The sequence below is a fragment of the Epinephelus lanceolatus genome, chromosome 17, assembly GCF_041903045.1.
Source record: "Epinephelus lanceolatus isolate andai-2023 chromosome 17, ASM4190304v1, whole genome shotgun sequence".
NCBI lineage: Eukaryota > Metazoa > Chordata > Actinopteri > Perciformes > Serranidae > Epinephelus > Epinephelus lanceolatus.
Window position 1 is genome coordinate 13,067,073 of NC_135750.1, and position 23,071 is coordinate 13,090,143.

Genomic DNA, 23,071 nt, shown 5'->3' on the forward strand with positions numbered 1-23,071 from the left:
TTTGTTTTAATGTGATAAATGTTTCAGTATGGTAAAAAAAAAAAAAAGCTCAGAAACTTAAATCAGTTAGCACACTGAGCTGCTGTAGTGAAACCACAAGACAAGATCTGTTTGTACAAGAACAGTCACAATAATGATACAATGCAGTAAAACATTTTGTTTAAGTTTTTTAAACTAAGATATGATGATTGTTTTTTATTGTGTTCTGTATTATATTTATATTACATCTTTATATTACTATATACATAGAGATGTAATATTGTATGATGCAATACAGGACATAATGCAAAAATCAGTAACATATTAACATAATATATTATAACATGGTAAATTGTAATATCTAAATAAAAAAATAAATTGTAAATCTAATATCTTTTTCTGTACTTTTACTTTTATTTCTATATCTTTCAGGTTCAAATATTGTACCTTTTACTTCACTATATATTTATTTCACTTGTTTAATTTACAGATCCAGATTAGTAATATAAAACATAATCAACAAATACATTCTGATTTATTATTTATGATTACAGACAAAAATAAGACTTAATTCATCCCGCAGTGAAATTCACAAACTACCCAGCAGTATAAATAAGACCCCACTTTTACCAGCTGCATATCGATACATTAATAATTACAATTTAATAACATATTACACATTATTCTGAAAAAGGACACTTTAAGTATATTTTGATGCTGATACTTTTGTAAAAAATAAATAAATAAAAATAAATTTAAAAAATATGAATGCAAGACTTTCACTTAAACAAAAGAGGCTATTTGTTAAATGTAGTAACGTTAAACCTACTTTTGCTTGATTATAGTACAATGAAAAAGAAAATCTTCAAATCATATATATATTTTTAAATACATACCGGAAGTAGCAGTCCCACTTACGGCTTATGTTTTATTCTGAAAGGGCTAACCGGATGTCGTGTTATTATCGTCTGTTGCTAACTTAGCCGTGGTCCTCCGTGTGTCTGTGAATGAATGACATCATGCGGGCTGCTGTCGGTCTCCATCTGCGACATGACACCCTCAGACACTACGGTTAGACGTTTATTTAAAATCCGCCGTTAAACCGGTAAGAGCGGCACGCTAACGGCTTCTCCTTTGAAAATGATTCAGCGATTGTTTTGTGCTAGCTAGCTAGCTAACGTTAGCCTGTGCTGCTCAGAGCCAGCAGCCAGGTAGAGCTAACGGCTAATGATGCTAAAGATGCTGTGAGGGATTGACCTGTTACGCGGCTATTAAATGGCCACTGAAGGGAAAGTGTGACATGTTAAATGTGTTGGTGTGTAGAGAACACCTGCTCAGGTAACCTGCTGTCAGCCACACTGTCCTCTTGGCTTTGACTCATGTTGGCTCACTGGGAAATTACACATTTCACATCAATGTGCTGCTACATGATGGTACATTTTCTCCTTAGCAGCAATTATAACAGAGATACAAACGATGTAATTTAGACACCAAATGTATTCTTTACGTTTTTTTTTTAACCTAAAAAGAGAAAAATTCAATTATTCAAACTTCTATTTAGTAAAAGTCCCCACAGTGTTGCATGACAGGGGAGAATACTATTTATTTTCCAGTCCAGAAAAGCACAAGTGACTCAATTATTATGAAACCACAACAGTGCAATTGGGCTCTAAATATTTTTGTTGTTTAAATCTGCGCATATTTTGATGCTAAGCTTCCACTTTCTTTTAACCATGAAGGGAGATTTCTTATGTTCTTTTGCAGCTGTTGCTCAGAGAGATCTTTGTCTCTTTCAGGTGTCAGTGTGGTTGAACCATTGTATTGTCCATATACGAAACAAACCCTTCATATAAAACGACATCTACTTGTAAAGAGGACTTTCTAAAACCCTAAAAACATGACATACCACTCAGATAAATGGAGCAGTCCTCTCAGACCTGACTGAAACAAGCTTTGTGGCAGATTACAAACTATTTGATGGTAGTGTATTCAACAGACAGTGTTTAAATGACTAAAGACTTGTCTCACTTTGCACTGTTGCTTGTAAATGTTTTACCAGAGAGACTTTTTATCCATCTTAACTGGAAAAATTGAAATTCATTTGGACTGGAAATAAAAGCAGCAGAGATGAATCCATGCTATAACTATTTTATTGTCAAGTCAGCTGAGGGAGTCCCTCCAAATTTCAACTTCACTGTTTTGATTTGTTTTGTACCTCATTTTTATTCTGCATGGTTTTACTCATTTTGATTATTTTTAGTTTGGTTTGGTGATGAATGTCGATGGCATATGGTTATCACTGTTAACACCTCACAGCAAGAGGGTTCCCGGTTCGAACCCCGGGGTCGGGAAGCCCCTCTGTACCAGTGTGGGTTTCCTCCGGGTACTCCAGCTTCCTCCCACAGTCCAAAGACATGCAGGTTAATTGGTGACTCTAAATTGTCCGTAGGTGTGAATGTGAGTGTGAATGGTTGTCTGTCTCTATGTGTCAGCCCTGTGATAGTGTGGTGACCTGTCCAGGGTGTACCCCGCCTCTCGCCCAGTTTCAGCTGGAATAGGATCCAACCCCCCCGTGACCCCCAACAGGATAAGTGGTTACAGAAAATGAATGATTGAATTAATTAATGGATCATAATTATTATACCATTAATATTTATAACAGCTGTAATTTGATGTTTATTTGTTCAGGGAATTGTTCTATATCTAAATGTATGTTGAGACGAGAGAATATGTAGCATTTTTGCATTATAAATGACTTAAAGAATTACTCGATCATCAAAATATTCATTAATCGACAAACCCATCCTTTACCAATTAAGTTTAGTCCATAACATTTCAGAAAAATGTCAGTTCCCAGAGCAGAACAAGACATGTTCAAATTTCTTTTTTGTTTGACCGACAATCCAAAACACAGATATTTAGTTAATGATATAAATATATATTTAGAGAAATGTTTTTGCTTGTAAAGGACTTAAAGGAATAATCAATTCCCAAACTATTTATTTTTTTTGACTTATTAGTAGTTGTTTCTTCTCTGTTCCAGGTGTAGAGTGATGCAGCAGAAGTTGTGTTCCAGAGGTTCTGGTTCTTTCCTCTTGGAGAGGAACGGCCAGGCCTGCGGTGCCGTCACCGTCACCTCCTGCGACCTCCCCTTCCGCTGCCCCCGCTGTGGTGAACAGGAGCGCTTCCGCAGCCTGGCCTCGCTCCGCGCTCACCTGGAGTACCGCCACTCGTACCGCTCACCAGATGTTACTGCCGGCGGCTTCAGCATCACTGGCAAACTCCCCGACCCGTTGACGGCGGCGATCCCCTGGCACGACATGAGCCTCCCGACCCGCAGGGGGCAGCAGAGCACGGGGCGGCCACCTCACGCCCGCTCCCTTAGTGACAGCAGAGACAGCGGGTACCTCCACTCCTACAGCTCTGTGAGGAGACGCACGCAGAGTGTTGGTGTGGGGACGCAGGCTGAGGAGGAGGAGGAGGATGACGACGAGGAATTTGGGACAGAGGATGAAGATGGAGGAGATGAGGATGAGGACGATGACGAAGGTGAAGAGAGAGATGGGGGTAGAAACGAGGAGGATATAAAAATGTGCATCAAAAAGTCAGATGTATGCCACCATCAACTCAACCACCGTCATCTCCCATTCCCTCCTCCAGCGCCTCTTGGTCCTCCACTAGACCCGGACCTGGACCTGGACCTGGACCTCATAGGTGCGTTCGGGTTTATTTACTTTTTGGAGCAGCTTTGAACTAATTTTTAAAATTATGATTACAATATCAAATTCTACAGTCATATTTCCAGCCACAGTAACTTGTTTCCTTTACTGTCACCACCAGAGCAGAACTCGTACTCTGGGTTGGAGACTGCAGCAGCCTCGGCCGCCGTGCGTCGACGACTGGCCAGCATCCTGCGGGCGGCTGACAGCACCATGCAGCGCCGGCTGGCCAAGGTGAGCACGGAGCTTGCCCAGACCGACACGGAGCTCCTGTGTGAGCGCGCTCACTCCCAGCACTTGGCCCAGGAGAGGCAGGAAGTTGCAGACAGGGAGAGGTCGCTGAGCCGGCAGGTGGATGTGGCTGTCATGGTGATCGCCGCGCTGAGGGAGCAGCTCAACGCCTCAGAGAACGAGCTGGAGCGGCGAGAGAGGTAACATTCAACAGGTGTTGGGGAGTTCCACTCCATATGTTTTAAAAGTAGTAGAAGGCGTTTAGTGTCACGAGAGGGAGCTGTGTGAAGTCTGATAAATGTCCTCAAGTGATGTGAGTCAGTGTTGGTCGATGACTACAAGTATGAAAATGAACCAAAAAAAAATCTGGAGGTGCTGAGTTAAAGAGAAGCTTATCAGACCTCTGTAGCCTGCAGATCATCTGGACTACTTTAGCAGCTGCTAACACATCACTGTAGATGAACTGTAGGCAGTTGAGTTGCATTGTGGCTAATGCAGGCATCCTGATGGTAGATCTGGTCATGAAACATACACATTTTTTGAAGTGCTATACTTTAACATAATTGCTGTTTTCCAGGGAGGTGATAACCATCCAGAAGTTTCTGGAAGCGGCAGCTCGACAGGAGACATGTGGTAAAGTTCGAATCCAGCGCTTCATTGAGAATCTGCTGAGACGCATCGCTCTGGCTGAGAGACTGGTGGAGTATTACCAGGTCAACGGCAGCCCGCAACAGTGCAACCACAACAAGGTACAACAACACACATATACACAGTGGTGGAAGTACTGCAAATAAGTATTTCAGTGGTGCTTTATCTTTCTACTTTTCAGAGGGAGATAAAGCACCTTTAACCTTCTACATTTGGCAGCTGTACTTGCTTTGCAAAGTACACCCACGCTGGTGTTTTCAGTGACCCCACCTGATTACACCTCTAGTCAGGCATAAGCTTGGTTGAGCTCTGCTGGGAACAGGTTGAGTTATCCCGTCCTAATAGGTCCAACAAAACCAGCAGAAAGATGAGGAACATGTCACTCAAGTGCAGTTTGCTTTTGCCCACACGGCCCTGAGAAGAGATTTAATAAAGCAACATAAATGAAAACACTTTTGTGTGCAAGGGCTTCATGATTTTCCATACAAAATATATGATTACTTCGTAAAATGTGACTCATTTTTATTGACTACCAAACAGTATAATAAGCAGTGAGAAATGGCTCTACCTCAACAGGTTACAACATTAAAATGAGTTCTTTTGTCATGAACACAAACACACACTGACCTGAGAACTCTGAATTGATCCTGAATTTAAGAGCTATTGTTTTCTTGTGTTTGGTTTGTGGTGGGTGACCTTTGACCTTCTCTGTGTCCTCGTCAGTACCAGCAGCAAACTGATAATGGGCCTCACAGAATCACTAAAAGCAGGTGAGTACCTCCACATAATATTGTCCAACTGTGTACAAAAAATTTAGGGTTTGAAACCTATTTGTGTTCTTTAGCTGGTTGGTTTTAGATTTGTCTTTCACTGTTAGGTCCTTCAGACAAGACCTTTCTCTCCTGGATTTTTATTCTTAACTCCAGTTTTTAAGGTGACCTGCTGAATGACAAGCAAACTAAGTAGCTGTCACACAGAGCTGTAGTAACTCTTTTTGCTCAGCAGGAGTCTTCCTCTAACAGTGCAGGTAAACTGCTGCTCCTCTTGAATCAAAGCCAAATGGTGACAGAGTGGCTGCTGAATCATTCATGAGGACTCTTGTGTCGTCTGTCAGATTTTTGTGTTTTTTTAGTCACTGCGAAACATGTGACACTTTACCTGTCTGTCTGTGTGTGGAATGAGAGTGTTTGTGAGTTGACATAAGTCACCTGTGCATCATGGACATCTGCCTTTTCTTTGACTTCCATTAGATCTAAGTGGCACTTTCGCTCATTGCAGGATTTAAAGACACAGTCCCTGATTTTGTTTCAGCTCCCAAACTTCTTCATCTTGAAACTGAACTTTGGATTTTATTTAGAGACAAAAATAGTTCTGAATGGAGGGATGAGTTTAAATACAAGATAAGTATCACCTTTTCCACTTGATTTTCTGTTGCTTGAGGCAATGAATATAATGGAAAACTTTGCTGATATTCAACCAGCTGTGTGGCATCACAGTGTGTGCAGATGAACCGTGTTTGGCTAGTGCCCCAACCTCAGCTGCTGGACAGACATTTACATTCACTCCAACCTCCTTCCCAACCCCTGTGTTCATTTATTCCTATTCATGTGACATCTCCAGGTCAGCAGGAGGTCAGCTGTCCTCGTCTGGTCTCCATGACAACAGATCCCATTCCTCCTCGCAGTTCGGCGGCCGTCCTCTGTTCTCCAAACAGGGCGGTGGGGAACGAGACCGGGAGCGGGAGCACCGGGAGCGGCTGGCCCAGTCGTCCAGGCTCTTCTGCCGACCCGAACACAGAGACGACATCTGGAACCACCAGCGCCGCCGGTCCGCTGGGTACGAAGCATAGAACTGTAGAGAAACACCGGGGGAGAGGGGGTGTCAGAGGGGAGAACTCTATTTAACTTTATTCCAGTGTGTTAACCTATGGAAAAGTACAGTATGGTCAAACTTACATTAAACTTCTCTGGAGCAGTTAATCTGAGGTGACTCCTCCACTATAACTCTTCATTTAAAACAATATACTTCTGTACATGTGGACTGATGCTCTTATTCAGCTAAAAGGGTGCAGATGGTCCATTATGCTTAATAAACTTCAGTTTTTGAAATCTTATTTTGACATAGAAATGCAAATTTAGACAAAATTTGAATAACTTTACTGCATATATTGTACAGGATGTTCAAAAATAGGGAAACGTTATCAGTTATTGGTAAAAGAATTGAAATAATTGACTCATTTTAAGTCAAAATGGGAGTGTAATATGTATTATTCCCTCCAAATGTCATCTGATGGACACTTTATTTTAGTATTATGCAAAAAATGTTTGCATATATTACATTTTTGTATAGCATGGTTGAATTCAATTGCTCCTCCTCCTGAAAAGTGCAATTTTAATTCAGTTTTTTTAATATATAAATCAAACTAAGACACCAATTTAAAATTAGAGAAAAGATTACACTAAATTATAAATCAAGAACTCTTTTGTAAATGTCACTTGGCTTCAGATGGTCTGATCACTAATGAGAGATAAACACAACACACACATCACAGTTACTACGCTGCGTTACAGGGTTTAAAAAACATAATGCAATAATAGATATTACTGCATGACCACATCGGCATCACACTGTTTTCAAGTGCATATTGTGAATATTTTCTATTGCCAGCACCGTGTTGTTGCATATTTTCTACTTTTCCATAGATTACTATACTGAAATAGACGACGGTGAGGTGTTACACTGGGTGCTTTTTCAGCGGGATGTAAGTGTGGGTAAACTTTCAGTATTCAAACATATAAATGAACAGCTTTTCGTCTTTTGTCTCATCTGTCAGCACAAATCACAATATTTACTACAGTATGATTAATCTCAGTCTTTTAGTGATACGTTCTGAATCCTCTTCTGTGTTTTAGAGAAAATTCAGGTGGAAATGTGCTTTTGTATTCATTGACTGATTTCAGATTTAGTTACAGTTGATCGTGGAAACATGAATTTTGAGGAAGGTGGATTGAGGATGAATAGTTCCCAGTGACGTCGATGATACGTCCTCTCCTCTGGTTGAACCTTTACATCTTGGCCTGGTCCCCCCCCCTAAAAAACTGCCCATCAGTCCAGTTATCTTATCTCTGTCTGTGCTTTTGAGGCCAAACGGCAGCGACGAATGCCTGTGATCATCTCGGTAGTTTACGTAGTTTAAACTAAACCCCCCCACTGAACAGCAGATAATATATTATCATAGTTTCACTTGTATGAAATGTCCTAAAATGATCACTTTAAACATGCTGCTAAACCAAATTATATCAACTGTGTGATTATTATACGATTTGCGAGGAGATATTAATTAAATTTGTCAGAAAGTGTATTTAATGGTGATGGTGATAACCTCCATTTACTTCCAAGGCCAACGAGCATTTCAGCTAATTTGGTTTGTGTTGTTACAGGTTACATTTAAAAACATCCATTGTGTAGTGTTTCTCCACTGTTGGGAGCTGGCCCTGGATGCTATTAGAGTTTAAGCTAACGTTGAATTTTGGGGTAGTTACATCCCAAGTATGTAAGCTAAGAAATCAGTACGAACTTACTGTTTTCAATCGTACCTACAATACTAGGACTAACCAGCTCTATGTTGCTACAAGATGGATCCTTATTCTTTTATTTCTGCTTCTTTTAACTGTTGGGGATAATGACTTTCTATCTGGGGCCTGTTAGCTTTAGCATCAGTCTGTTGGCATGATATAATTACTTGTTCAGCCATGAATTGCATATTTAAGAATCCTTTTACAAGATTCTCATTTTAAAATAAGTCAGTTCAAAACATTAAAAAGTTAGCTGGGGTTAAGTGTTTTGCTGTTGGGAGAAGTTTGCCTCGAGGGTTTTCTCTGTTAACAAGGGATTTCTTGATAGAGGTTAGGAACAAAAGAGTGGTTTTGGGTTAAATTGAACAGATTTCTGCCAGAACGTCTATGTGCCGGTATTTTCAACCAGCTCATGTAGCAAATGTTAGCATAATTAGCATGGAAGCTATGTCTGATCAAATCTGCCAGCAAAAGCTTTCATTTAAGTCGGCAAATTCACCCGTCATTGGTTCTAAAAGAAGAGCCTGCTTTTGTCTGCCTCTGTCTGAAATTAAGGACCCATTGATTCAAAAATTAATAGAATTATTGAATGGTAAATCTCTTCTTTTTAATCACTGTAAACTGTGCCAGAACTGAAAAGCTTGATAGCGACACTGAAGCTGAACCATCTGCACCACCAGCATCAAGACTCCCTCTGGAGTCAGAGAAATAAAGGGATTCTTAGATGGAGTCAGTGTGCCAAAATTAAACCTACACTTTATTAGCAACACTTTAAAATCTGTATAATAGTCGGTTGATTGAAATATTGTATGATTTGGAACTTTTTCAGTCTTCCTCCACCAACAGCGTCCTCTGAGAGGGTCAGGCAGACGCTACTGTAGCCTCTAGAATCTCTCTGGAGACTTATTGTAACTCAAATGCAGCAATATATCTTATTTTGATTCAAGGGGGAGGCCATGGCTGTGTTCTGGTGCTTCTGTTCACATCTGAAATTCATTATCTGGTAAATGAGACAGTTTAAAAATAAGTTTGGTTATAATTGATGCGCACAACAAAGCTGTACCTATTCATCTTTGGTGGATTTTAAAAACCCGTTAGCTGTATATATACTGGTAACTAATAATCTAAACTTCACAGGAGCATCATTTTGTAACTTCCTCGCAGCTCTGCTTTGGTTTGCGAAGCACAGACAGGAGTCTGATGACACCAGACCTGGGTCAAATGAACTCTGCATATTTTTGGCTTTTGTTTTGAAGAGGCTTCAGATGGCAGATTGATCGGATTCACTACATTAGGACCAATACAGTCTAACCTGTCTAATATTGTACATAGAGAGAAAACGTAGATATGTTGACTTGGAAATACTTTAATGTGATATTTATTTTTTTCTGACAGTCGTGGTCCCATGTAGCCGATCACCACCAATCTGTTATCTTGTTCTGTAAAATGTTCCACCTTTGTTTAAAGGAAACCTGCTCGGGAAGGTTTTCCATTCGCCAGAGTCAGATGAGTGGTTGGTTATTAGTTTCATCTCTGTGTGTTCACTATGTGTTAGCCTAGCTTAGCACAAAGGCTGGACAGCAGGGAGAAACTGCTAGCCTTGCTCCATCAAAGGTGCAAATAACCGCAAAGCTATCTGATCAACATCAGGTTTTCTTATTGTCAACAAATCTTATTGTTAATCCCATCAAAACCTGATATATCTTCTTCCTCTGTAAACACAGAGCTCCATCCTTTTGCAAAAACTGTTGAAAACACATCAGTTAGCCACACTGGGTACATTTACATGCAGAATATATAATATAATATTCAGATTTTTCTATGAGTCATGTTAACAGCATAGTCTGTTTGATATTCTGAATCAGGCCTTTTTCCGAATGGAGCATTTTCCAAGTAAGACATTCAGAATATGCCGGTATTATTCGGATTTTAGGAGTATTCGTAAGACTTGTATACAGCACATTCGGAATATGTGTCTCAGTTTGCGACAGGCGGCTTCTTGTCTGTTTACGGTCAGCTCTGTGTGTTGTCATGGTTATGTTGTGCACAAACCAACTCGCCATTAGTTTGCAAGGCTGAGGTGGAGATGCATGCCCAAAAGAAAAGCCCACATTTCTCATCAGAAAAAGAAACATGCCTAGATGTAAAGAGTAGGAAAGACTCGGATATCAACAGGATTTTGGACATGTGCAAATATCACAACGCTGACCTTTCAAGGATACAATATGATACGATACGGTACGATATAATACGATGCGGTATGATATGATACAATACGATACAATATACTTTATTGTCCCTGTAGGGAAATTTTTCTTGGACTCATTGTTGGTTTTGGTCTTTTTATGGGATTTGTTGACAATAAAAAGATACAGAACAATAACATTATTCTTTTCCTAAACAAAGTAGAGCCTGTAAATAAATGTCACTTTTGGTGGAGCTAGTCAGTTTCAGTCTTTGAGGAACTCACCGGATAAAACGAGCCGTATACATGCAGGTACAGTTTGTCCCAGGTCTGGAGGACGCCACACATATAACGAATGTACTCTTGAGTTAACGTATAGCTCACACTGAAGAGATGCCGTGTTTTAAGACCTGACTTTTGTCTCGCCGTTCAGGCTTAAACTCGCACTCATTCACACAGAAACGGGTGGAGATTCTCCGATCACAAATGAATGCTTTCATCCAAAGTGACTTACAGTGCCGTGAATGCATACAGTACACTTGCAGTAAACAAAACTCTTGTTTGATAGAATCATTCCTTTCTCTGCATCATTCTCGACGATCTGTTTACACGTCATCTTTTGCACTCATCCAATGATAAGAATGTAAATGTAAAAGACGGTATTCGGTGTAAAATGTATCTTTGCTGTCGTTGGTTTAGGTTTTGTTGACAGTGTTAATAGATATTTTGTATACAAAGCTATTATGTGTCGTCAAGTGGAAGTAGTAGTCCTACAGTACTTTAACTTGGCAGAACATTTATGTGGATCACAAACAAATCATGTCTTTCTTTTTTTTCCAAGTCTTATCTGTTATGTGAATTTAAGACCTTCAAGAGTTCGCTTCTTCTTGTTTCTGTCTTCTTCTTTTTTTTAATGTTATTTACATTTCGGCAAATGTCGGTCAATAAGGTCATGAAAAGTTCTCTTAGTGGATTTTAGTAGATATAGTTTGCATGCACCCTTTTTGTACACCTGACTAGAAGTTGTGTCAGTTATTATTTATTCCAAATTTATTGCAAGTTTCCATTTTTTCAAGCCAAATAGTGTACTGTAATTTTTTTCATCTGTCCAACAAACCAAGTCAGACTGATACACTACAGTTTCAGTAATATCTAATACTATATCCTGAATGTTACTGTTGAACGGGCTAAAAAGCATTAGCCATCAGTTTTTTAATGGCTTCATGGGCCCTAAAACACTGAGGGTAAACTTGAGTTTTGTCAGGTTTACTCTCCACTGCTTCTTTACCACATAAAAAGCTGATTCTGAGACATTTGGACAAATTGTCCACTGAGTATTCCAGAGGTCCATCATCTGATCAGACTTCTGAGTCCTTTAGCACTTTATGAATTTAGGCACTGAGTATGACTGCTGCTGTTGATTAAAAACCCAGTTTCATGTGAAAGAGGTTTTTTTGTTTGCTCACAGAGTGAAAGCATCGCTCTGTGTGATGATCTCTTCTTTCATCTACCTGCTCTGCTGTTACTTTTGTCATGCACCACGTGTACATGTGAAAAGCCAGTTTAGAAACCCAGTTAACTGTACACATGATGGAGAAATCAGTGTTCTCTAGGGCTGGGTATCAGTACTTGATACCTTTAAGGCAGGGTTTACGTTGGCCGGTATATGCCAGCCTTTCGCCAGTACCACATGTAGCTGTCTGACAAATTAAAGTATCAACAGCCAAAACGTCTGGTGGGAAATTTGCCAAATAAATGAATACATAGCCAGATATTGTGTGACCTGTAAGATGTGTTGCCAAGACAACTTTAGTATAAACTTACATTATGTTAACCAGATTTAATTGTGGATGGATCTATTTAACCACTGAAGCCACGCAGAGTGAGTCCCTGCTTTTTCAGAGCATATGCCACGTCCATGACAGTCACAGTGTTTGTCTTAGTGTTCTCGGTGTAGTTAGGTGACGGCATCATGGATCGCACTCTCTAGAGAGACCTTCAAACACACCATGGGTCTCCCTGTAGAACTGGAGATACCCTTTAGATAGGTAGGTTACCGATGAGGAAGTGGGCATACTCTCCTCTATATTACAATGGCTGTTTAGCTGATAGGTGGGTATACTGTAACTGGATAGAAAAAGAAGTGGGTATACCACGTATACCCCAAAACATTTAAAAGTATGGCTTTACATTACGCCACTCCATTCACATTATAGGTATTGGTATCTCTTTACTGGTACTAGTGTTGGTACTGGTATTGCAATTTAAAAAAAAATACCCAACCCTTGTGTTCTCCAGGAGAAATCTTCCTGTGAAACTAATCTCGGACCCACCAGGGTTCTGGTTTACACGACATGTACTGTAAGAGAACAGCGACTGTAACTTGTGACTGAGGTGCATGTACTTCTACTCTGTGAGGTCCATCGTCAGTCTGTCACTTCATCCGCTGATCACAGCATCTCTGATAAAACCTTGTACAATCACTGAAACTGGATTTTGGGTTTTTATGCAAACAGCAGCATTACTCTTGACAGACGTGTGTGTGTAGGAGTGTGTGCAGTGCTTCAGGTTTGTACTGCTTCCTGTTGTGTGTTTATGGTGCTCAGTCATTGCAAAGGTGGTGGAAGATGCATGAGGCAGCCCTACTATTACTACTACTACTACCACCACTACTACTACTACTACTACAACAACTACATATGTAGCTATTGTGTTACTGTGAAAGCATGCTTCATATGTACCAAAAAAAGCAAAGTACTTATCTTATACTGTTATCTTGTACTACTATGTGTACTTTTGTAGCAGAGCGAGGTCTATTTTAATGGTACAGTATTTGAAGGAGAGTTGCACTAAACCGACCAAGAGCACTTAGCTTGGAGCTGATTTCATACGAAGGGAGTGTTGTAAACTGGACAATCAGGTTTGGAAAAGTCTGGAATATAAATTTTATTACTTCTGTGTTTTGAAATGTTTTGAGGAAAATGTGCTCTGGAACGGGGAGAGAAAGAAAGAAGCTTGAGAAGCAGGTGAAAACATAACCCAACAAGTATTATAACTGCAGTTATTGTTAGTTTGATTATGACACTACTACCTTTCTTGCCGTGAGTCGGTAGAGATTAAAGTTAGTTTTATGTTGTGTAAAAACTGTTTCCGCGCCAAGTTTGATATCCTTGAGTTCATCATGTTTGTCTGTAGGGATTTCGTTTGCAGAAGTAATCTCTAGTTTTGTGCCTTCACTGAGAAACTCTGTTGTCTGTATAACACTGTGCAAAATGCAATACTGTGAAGAACTGGAATACTTTTTATGTTGAAACTTGTCGGTCTGTGTGATAACCATTGAAGATTAAAGAACATGACACCAAGATTATAACTGTATGTTGTGTTTATTCACGTGCTGTGGATTTTATTGCAAAGTTACTGTGATGTTATGTCATACATTGAACTACCCAACAGTTTATACAAGCACAGCTGGAACAATTAGTTGATTAATCAGTTAGCCGGTTGACAGAACAGTAATTGGCAACCATTTTTCTTAGATATTTAAGTGAATTTTTCAGAATTATTTTGAGGTTTTTGGGTGATTTTGTTTGGGTTTTTTTTTTTTTTTTTTTTCTTTTAGATTTTTTTCTGGATTAAGTACTTTTAGATGGATCAGTGATTTGGTGCATTATCTGCTGTGATGCGGACACTGTGCCGGACTGTCATGGTGAAGAGAGAGCTGAGCCAGAAGGCAAAGCTTTCGATTTACTGGTCCATCTATGTGTCAACCTTCACCTATGGTCATGAGCTCTGGGTAATGACTGCAAGAATGAGGTCGCAGATACAAGCAGCCGAAATGAGTTTCCTCTGTGGGGTGGCTGGGCTCAGCCTTAGAGATAGGGTGAGGAGCTCGGACAACTGGAGGAAGCTCGGAGTAGAGCTGCTGCTCCTTCGCATCGAAAGGGGTCCGTTAAAGTGGTTCAGGCATCTGATCAGGATGCTTCCTGGGGTGCCTCCCTTTTGAGGTATTCCAGGCACGTCCCACTGGTAGGGGGCCCCGCGGCAGACCCAGAATACACTGGAAGGATTACATATCTCATCTGGCCTGGGAACACCTTGGGGTCCCCCAGGAAGAGCTGGAAAGTGTTGCTGGGGAGAGGGCGTCTGGAATTCTCTACTCAGCCTGCTGCCCCTGCGACCTGGCTTTGGATAAACGGTTGAAAGTGGATAGATGGATGGGTATTTTTAATACTTAAAATACACATTCCTGATTTTACTCACTTGTACTTAAGTCACATTTTCATTGCAGGACAGAATATGTTTACCGTGTGGCATTAGTACTTTTACTTAAGTAAAGGATCTGAATACTTCCTCCACCACTGTCAGAGAGAGAGAGTGTAATTTGCTATTAGTATTCCCTTCTTTACATCTTGTGTTGTTTTGAAGTGTAATTTTAAAATTTAATTAAACTTAGCTCATCAAAGAAACTGGTAAACATTTTACAAGGCTCCCCTGAGTTATAAAAATACTGAAATACCATTTACTGTAACTTAGACTGGTATTTGAATTGCTTTTTTATTGTAGTACTCACAATGGCCACTTGGTGTCACTCTCTCCTCACACAGGAACAAGAGTCCAATTGGGCCATTGGTCACTTTCCCTCAATGTAACTGAATCTGTATTTTCTAATCCTACACATGATTAGATCTTATTTTTTTTAAAATTAATCTACATTTATATACAAATATCTGTTTGTAGGGATTAGCTGAAATGACTGGCACATGGAGGAGGACATCTTGGCCCAGATACACTGGATCTCCTTAAGTACTGGTCATTGTCCCCAGAGGTTTATCGTTACCAGAGCGATAGCCGATGGATTCTGAGACTGCATTTGTTGTAGATACTTGACATTATGTTGAACACTTCCTAAAGCAAATCCACAATTTCTATCCATGTTAGCAGTGTGGCTTGACGAAGGGCAACATTGGGCTGTTGGTTGGTCCGTCAGTCCACCACCAGGGTTGGGGAGTAACAGAATACATGTACAAAACATGAGTAACTGTATTGCGATAAATTTGCAGTTTAAAGTGGTGGTATTCAACATATGGGTACTGTCTTTAAAAATAGAGTACGAAAAGAGATTACTTGTTAAGTTTTATTTGCTCTAACACTGTGTCCTGACTTAATGCATCTCGAGCAAGCATTCATTGGATTGCAATGTTTTCTGTTAGAATGTTCCAACTGTCCATGAGTGACGCAGCGCTGCCATTTTGAGCTGAACTTTAGTTGGACACCCTGTTTTTATTTATTCCTGTCGCTCGCTTTGAAATCTCTGCAGTGGACGAGGAACAGCTGAATCATGAAGTTGAAATGAGGACTTATCTAAACACTTTTTTCATTTAACTACAAAAACCTAAATAAGGCCGCAGCTGGTGGGAGCGAGATCTCCAGGGAACTGAAAGTTTCTGGTAACTGACCATCGCTAATAACAGCCTACTTACTGTTGGCAATATTGTATGTTATTTCCAGTAATTATCACAATATAAAACATGTGTTTTCTGTTTAAAAAGTCCAATTATAGGAAGATCAAAAGTACTCGCCTATTTTTTATGTGGTTATGTCTCCAGTCAAGCGCACAGCTGATATTTATGTCGTTTGTTTCCATGACGTAACTGAATTGCAGATTTAACAGATTCAGTGTGAACACAGACTGATGCTCGCTTGTTGTTAGGACACGGTGTAAAATTCGTATGAGGCATTTCCTATCAACAGATTTTTCAAAAATGTGTGCAGTGCAGCTGCTACACAACAATGTCAGAGGAGATGCACAGCCAGGACACTGTGGAGTGTTTTTGGCTTGAAAATATAAGACCCAGACAAATGAGCTCAGCAAGGATGAGTTTGAAGTGTTCCAGAAGGAATCCAAAGTATTTAAAGTATGGCACTTAGTTTGAGTAAACTAATGGAATATGTTAAAAATTTTAGGGCATGTGACTGAAATATTTTGTCAACTGACCTTTCGCTAAAGTCCCTTTGTCCAACAAGCTGTCGCAGTAAGCATGGAGCCCACACTGTAACAAACTGCACTCCCTGAAGAAATATTATCATATTTTTGGACAAATGAAAGAGTGATTCCAGAGTGAAGCAGACAGAGGGGTCTACAGTCTGTGTTTGAAGGATATATCCAGGATGTCAAACTGACTCAGCAGCAACAACAGGTTAAAAAGACAAAGATAGTTAGAAGCTAAAGCCCAACTATAGGCTACAGATCACAGTTTAAAAGTGAACCACCACATCACTGCTGATCGCCACACAAGACAATGAATATAAAGGGAAACTTTGCTGATATTCAACCAGCTGTGTGTGCAGATGAATGGTGTTTGGCTAGCACCCGGACGGGCAGGGATCTCCTTATCTCTGCACACACTGCGATGACACACAGCTGGTTTAATATCAGTAAAGTTTCCCTGCTTCCCTTCACTGGTTCCTGTACAGCAGGGTCGGTCTTTGTTTCACTGTTATAATCATTAAAAAGCAAAAGCAGCATGTGTATACATTCAGTAGGCTATATCTTCAGTAGCTAGCTAGCTAACCCTATACTTTTCAGGGTTTGATTTGGGTTTTGGAACAGGGAAGAAACGTATATCTCTTTCCAACCTCTCCAGGTAACGAGTATCATTAATACACGACGTGCCCCAGACACAACATTTAGCTCCAAATCCACAAAACCAGCCTGAAAATGAAGGAAATCTGAAACATTAGAGTCAATGGAGCACAGCTGTGTTGTTGTTGGACCTGGTCTGAGCCGGCCTGATGCTAGGGTATGATTGGCCAGTCTGCATCTGGGGGTGGGACTTAGCAAAGGGTCAGTTACTGTATTGATTAGGCAACATTTTGTACAGACATTCGTGTTCCTCAGAAGATGACTCCTATTAACTTTGGTGATCCCCTGACTTTTTGTGTAGCACCACCATGAGTGAAATGTTTTAATTTAGGGAAGGCCACTTCTGTGATCCCTTAATTTTTCATCCCGTGCCACCATTAAATGATAAATGGTAAATGGACATTCACCCATTCACACACTGGTGGCTGAGACTACCATACGAGGTGCCACCTGCCACTCAATAACCATTCACACACCGATTGAACAGCCATCAAGAGCAATCTGAGGTTCAGTATCTTGCCCAAAAATACCTCGACATGCGGACTGGAGGAGCCGGGGATCTTACCCACAGTCTTAAGATTAGTGGACAACCCACTCTACCTTCAGAGCCACAGCCACCAAAGTTTCTAAATCCAACTATCCAACATTTACACTCACTTTATGCCGTGGTTAGTCAGCAGTGTGGAGGTGAGAAAGGAGCTGGGGTTTGGACTTCTCTCTCAGCTCTCTTTTCTTATTCGTTACACAACTATTTCTGTCACTTTCCATGTGAACAACTGAGTGCAACACTATGAATGTCTTCCAGCAGAGACTGTCTGAAATGTTCTTCAGTATCCCCACATTTAACCTAAATTGCATAGATGTAGGAAAGACATCAGTCATGTGGGTGATGGGAAATGTGGTCTTTAATTTAGGGAAGGCAAAGCAGAGAAACTCTAAAAGTTATTTTTGTGGTGACAAAAAAAGTTGTTTCTGTGAGTCAAGGACAGTCATGCGGTGTGTAACACAGAGGAGGACATCTACATTTTTCATTTGTGATGATGATGATGGTGAAAACACACCCACACACACACACACACACACACACACGCACACACACACACACACACACACACACACACAGACAAACACAGAAACCCACATGATGACGATGACAGTGTCTCCCACACTGGCTATATATATTATTAGCTAATAATATGACTGGCAGACACACACACACACACACATGTTTGCATCATGTGTTTGAGTACAACTACATAATAAACTGAAATATCTGTAACATTCCTGTGTACAAACGTCTTCGTTGTAGTTGATTCTTTTGCCATTAAATGTGGAAATATGCACCATTACAACAATACATCTACCAAAATATTACCAGCCTGGGAAATATATCTGCATTATTATGACATCTTGACCCTGTGTATATAATTGTGATTTAAAAACCAATAATATTTCACTTCATGACAGATTTTGAGCCCAGTAAATGCTGATAACATTATTTAAGGGGTTAAAAATAACATTCCTTTTGATAAGAATCCCTAAAATTTAGTTATTCAAGAGTTTTTATCAAGCTATGCACCAATAGAGACATAATAAAAACATAATACTAAACTAGAATTACAGCCTTGCAGTTGTATGTCTCCATGAACCAGTCAAGTTACAGTTATGGTTCACATCCATGTCTGTGTTAACATGGATGCTTCACATAGATCTTCCCCTCGACAGCACAGATCTATACAATCAGCACTCTGAAGGTTGACACCCAAGATCAGAGTCACTAATTCAGTATCTGACCAAATGTCTACCCTTCTGTTCCTGAGATATGACGTTAAACAATGGTCAGAAATGTGTGCAATACATTATGATGTCACAGGTCAGTTGACCTTGAGCTTTTGAAAATTAGACATAATTACTTTGTCATAATTTGCTTGTAAAGCCTTAAGTTATGGCCAAAAACGTGTTTCGTGAGGTCACACTGACTTTTAACCTTTGACCACCAGATTCTAATTAGTTTATTCTTGAGTCCAAGTGGACGTTTGTGCCAAATTTGCAACACATTCTCACTCAGACCTCCTCACATATCAGCGTTTGGTCATGGACCTTCCACATCCAGATACAACATGCAAGGTACCCTGGTCTGGTACCCTACGTCAAAATGTGAATTGATGTTTTGGTTTTTTTTTACCTCTAACAACTAATACATGTGGTTGGGTTTAGGAAAAAAGAACTTGGCTTGGCTTTATAATCTTACAGGACACAAACACCACTCTCCCAGGTGAAAGTCAGTGTTTGTTGGACCCATCCACCACAACTCCCACCCACACTACTCAGGCTTTTGCCGCCTTACCTTTCGTTCTTGTCCCAACACGTTTCCCCCTGACGCCACCAACGGCGTCTGGCCGCGTATCATGTTAACGTTAAAGGGCGGCTTTGTCTGTCAGTGTCTGACGCTGTAAGTCACTGCCCAAGCGCCAAATTTCAACAACTTCGGAGAAAGAGCGGGTTGAAATTTGGGAAAATTCCCTTAAGATCTTCTAGAGATACCACATTCACAAGGATGGGCATACGAAGTCAAAGTGACCTTGATGTCTGACCTTTAACCACCAAACTCTAATCAGTTCATCGTTAAGCTATGTGGATGTTTGTGCCAAATTTGAAGAAATTCCCTCAAGGCATTCTTGAGGTATAGCGCTCATGAGAATGGGATGGATGGACGAACGGCCACAGCCATCGATACCGTGGAAAAAAACATAATACTAACAGCAAATATAACATTTATGTTGGGGTCAACATATATTTACCTCACACGGCGGCACCATATGTGTTGGGGTCAACATATTTGGCTTCACACGGAGGCACCAAATATGTAGGGATTTAATTGGCTATCGGAAATAATTAATAATTATTATTAATAATTAATAATTATTAGTAATAATTAATAATTATGTTAAATAATGTGACTTAATTAACATTAAATCACCTCGTGGGGCACCATTCCCGTAAAGGGAAAAATGATAGCCAGTTAAAGATATCAGTCTCATAAAATACGCTAAACTATTAATTTGGAGTTTGATTAATAATTAAATTAATGACAACAACCAGAATTAACAGTAACGCCTGAAGGATTTCGGAGTTCTTGACGCAGCAGAGGTTGACTATTCATTCACCCTTGTGCAACATTAAACAGACAGCAGGCATGATTCCGAAGAATTATATTTATTCATAAATTAGCAAAGCAAACCAAAAGACACACATTCTAACTAACTATATACTAGCTTGGTGTGTATATGTGTGTTGTGTGTGTGAGAGAGAGAAAAGAGAAAGACAAAGGCGACAACAGAGAACTACCAAAATGGCCGAATCAAGGCTGCTTCAGTTTCGGGGGAGGTGTTTGTCTGACCGTGTGCTCAGGACAAAGACAAAGGGAAAGAAGCAGGAACTTTGAGATGCCTGTTTCAGTGTAGCTCTGTTGAAAGCCTATTTGTTAATGAGTCTGTGTGAATGTGATATGTGTTGCAAACAGTCTGGATTAGTGCAGAGATTGTTTAGTTGTGTGCAAGAATCTGTTTGTGAACAGTATTAGCAAACTAAACACTTAGCTTTGGCAAAGCCATCAATGACCTAACTGCAATCTATCACAACAATAACCCAATGAACAGCATCAAATCACATACAACAAATTAACCAGTCTTGCTTAGCCTGTAAAGCTGTGATAAGCTATGCCCAGTTGTTACGTTACCAATCCTTGAATGGATGGAGGAAAGAGTCACTTGGTGGTGTACTGCTTTGTTAGCCGGCAGAAGAAGGCTGGGAAGGTGTGGTTTCAGCTGCAGTCCTTGTTGTGTCCAAGAGTCCTTTGTGTTCCAAAGGTTCTGATCCGAGGAAGCCAGTCGCTCGGGGTCCTTGCAGAGTTAGACGCTGGGTGCTAACTCACTTAGTTCCTTGTTGCTGGAAAGCTAGTTGCAAAACCTTGTGTTTGCCAGAGAGTCTGTGATCAGTTGCCCTCCCTTTAGTGATTTGGGCTATGGAGCAGGGGTTTGGGCCTCTGCTGTTCCAGGCCCAGCTGGAAAGATGTGGGAGGTGCTGAAGCTCCAGGGCAAGAAGAGAAAGTTCTGTGGAAGGGAGCAGATCTTGTACAGATGCCTGTGACATCACAGAGTCACGTCACTGTAAAAGGTCTTGTCCAATCAAGTTTTGGGACTTGAGTCTCACTGAGGTGTGAGGTGAGACCTCCTGTGGAGATGGGTGTCGCATAGCCCTCTTTGTTTGAAGACAAAGAGCATGTAGAGGAAAAAGCATTTAAACTGTCCAGTGATGACTTTACCAAATGATAAACCATGTGTGGTCCTGTGAATCCCAACATTTATATAAATCTTAATTAACTAGAAATTAAATTTGTACCACTATACAACTTAAATGCAAGAAATTAATTAAAGAAATGGACCTAAATGTATACTGTATATTTTACTATGATGACTGTTAAATATTGTCATGTGTTGTGGAGAAGCCTTTATTTTGCCTAAAACAGCCATTTAAGATTATCTGCGATAAGCCAAAACTGGTCAATACTATCTTCTGTGTGATATATACCAGTCCACCTTTAATTAGAATATAGAATAACACATTTAATCATTATATCTATTTGCTTATTTGGTATGAAAGGAACAGAGGGTCAGCCATGGCTCAATCTGCCTTCTAATGGGTTAATCTGATCGTGTACGTGTGTGGATGCTGTGTGAGAACATAAGGAAGTGATTACCATGACAACGCAGTTTTTTTTTCTCCCTCCAAGGCGTTGGTGACTTTTTCTCAAGTCCAAACTCTCCAAAGCTCGAGGGAGAACACAAATATGTTCAAGTGGTACAACTTAAGATCCGCAGATTTTATTTCAGCCCTGACTTCACTAAAGCAGCTCCGTCCTCCATGTTGGAGCATCCATCTATAATACATCAGTGCTTTTTGAGAACCGGTGGTATACGGGGAATACACACCGCTTTTTCTGGCTGTTTACAGTATACCCACCTATCAGCCAGAAAGCCATCAGATTATATAGGAGAGTAACCTACCCCTACCCATCTACCTATAGTGTGCCCACAACATCAAATACCACTACACCACTGTTGAAAGCACTTATCTGTGAGTGTCACCTTAACAGATACTGGTTGTGCACTTAGCCACCTCACTCTCTTTTTATGCAGCTGAGTCAAACCTGAAACTCCGTCATACCTGAAACACAGAGTGATGTAAATGATACTGATGATACTGACTGATAAAACTGGCTTTCTTTGAGTTTTACTTTACAGATAACTCAGTAAACCTACTTCTTCAAACAGATACTGATCACAGTTGTTGGTACTACACAGAATTTACTGCTATAGGCCTCAATAAAGAAAGCAACATTTATATTCCACTCCTTACTGTTTTCTTTATGTTCTTAAAAGTCTGAAACTGACTGTGTGTTCCAGGCAGATTTAATATGTCCCAAAACATATGTCAAATTTAGTATGCCAAAAATACTAGGATGTTCTACTGCTTGACAGCTGATTGACAGATGTCAGCACATTCAATTAGCTGATGACCAGCCAAATAGTAATAACAGGAATATTAATTGTTTAAGTGGACAAAATAATCATAAATATTACAGCCAAAGGACATAACTATAAAAATAACAACAGAGAACTGCAGATGTAATTTTACTGACACAAATATAATATGTTCGAATCCACAATCTGTGCAGTTATAACTTTTAAATTAAACTACATACATTTTAAAGTAACAACAGCAGAGCTCTGTGGGTTGATCTACTGGTGCGTTCCCAAGTGCTGGGAGGTAGGAAGTTTCAGACCTCCAACTAGGAAAAATGCATTGAAATGCCTATCGAAGCTGGAGGTCGTAGTTGCGGAGTCGGGCCAGACCGAGCTACCCCGACCTCACCGCAAATCAAGAACGTGACGTCAACACAACAATGGCGGCACACACAGAGATGCACATCGTGAGAGGTAAAACTTCAACGAATTGACAAGAAACTAAAATTCTCTGCTTGTATGTGGTTATATTACACACTGTCATGTTAACACAACTCGTTCTGCAT

The 23,071-nt window shown here is 40.2% G+C and overlaps 1 protein-coding gene across 3 annotated transcripts; it reads left to right on the plus strand.

Moving 5' to 3' along the window:
• Positions 1-931: 931 nt before the first annotated feature.
• znf365 (zinc finger protein 365) lies at positions 932-13,701 on the plus strand. Of its 3 annotated transcripts, XM_033613564.2 has the most exons (7): positions 941-1,084; positions 3,023-3,528; positions 3,640-3,693; positions 3,820-4,129; positions 4,507-4,678; positions 5,301-5,347; positions 6,198-13,701. In XM_033613564.2, exons 2-7 carry the CDS (start codon positions 3,033-3,035, stop codon positions 6,424-6,426), a joined length of 1,308 nt encoding a protein of 435 aa, XP_033469455.1. In that variant the 5' UTR covers positions 941-1,084; positions 3,023-3,032; the 3' UTR covers positions 6,427-13,701. The 3 variants fall into 3 exon arrangements, with proteins under 3 accessions (XP_033469453.1, XP_033469454.1, XP_033469455.1); XM_033613562.2 differs by having other exon boundaries at positions 932-1,084; positions 3,023-3,693; XM_033613563.2 differs by having other exon boundaries at positions 935-1,050; positions 3,023-3,693.
• Positions 13,702-23,071: the final 9,370 nt, after the last annotated feature.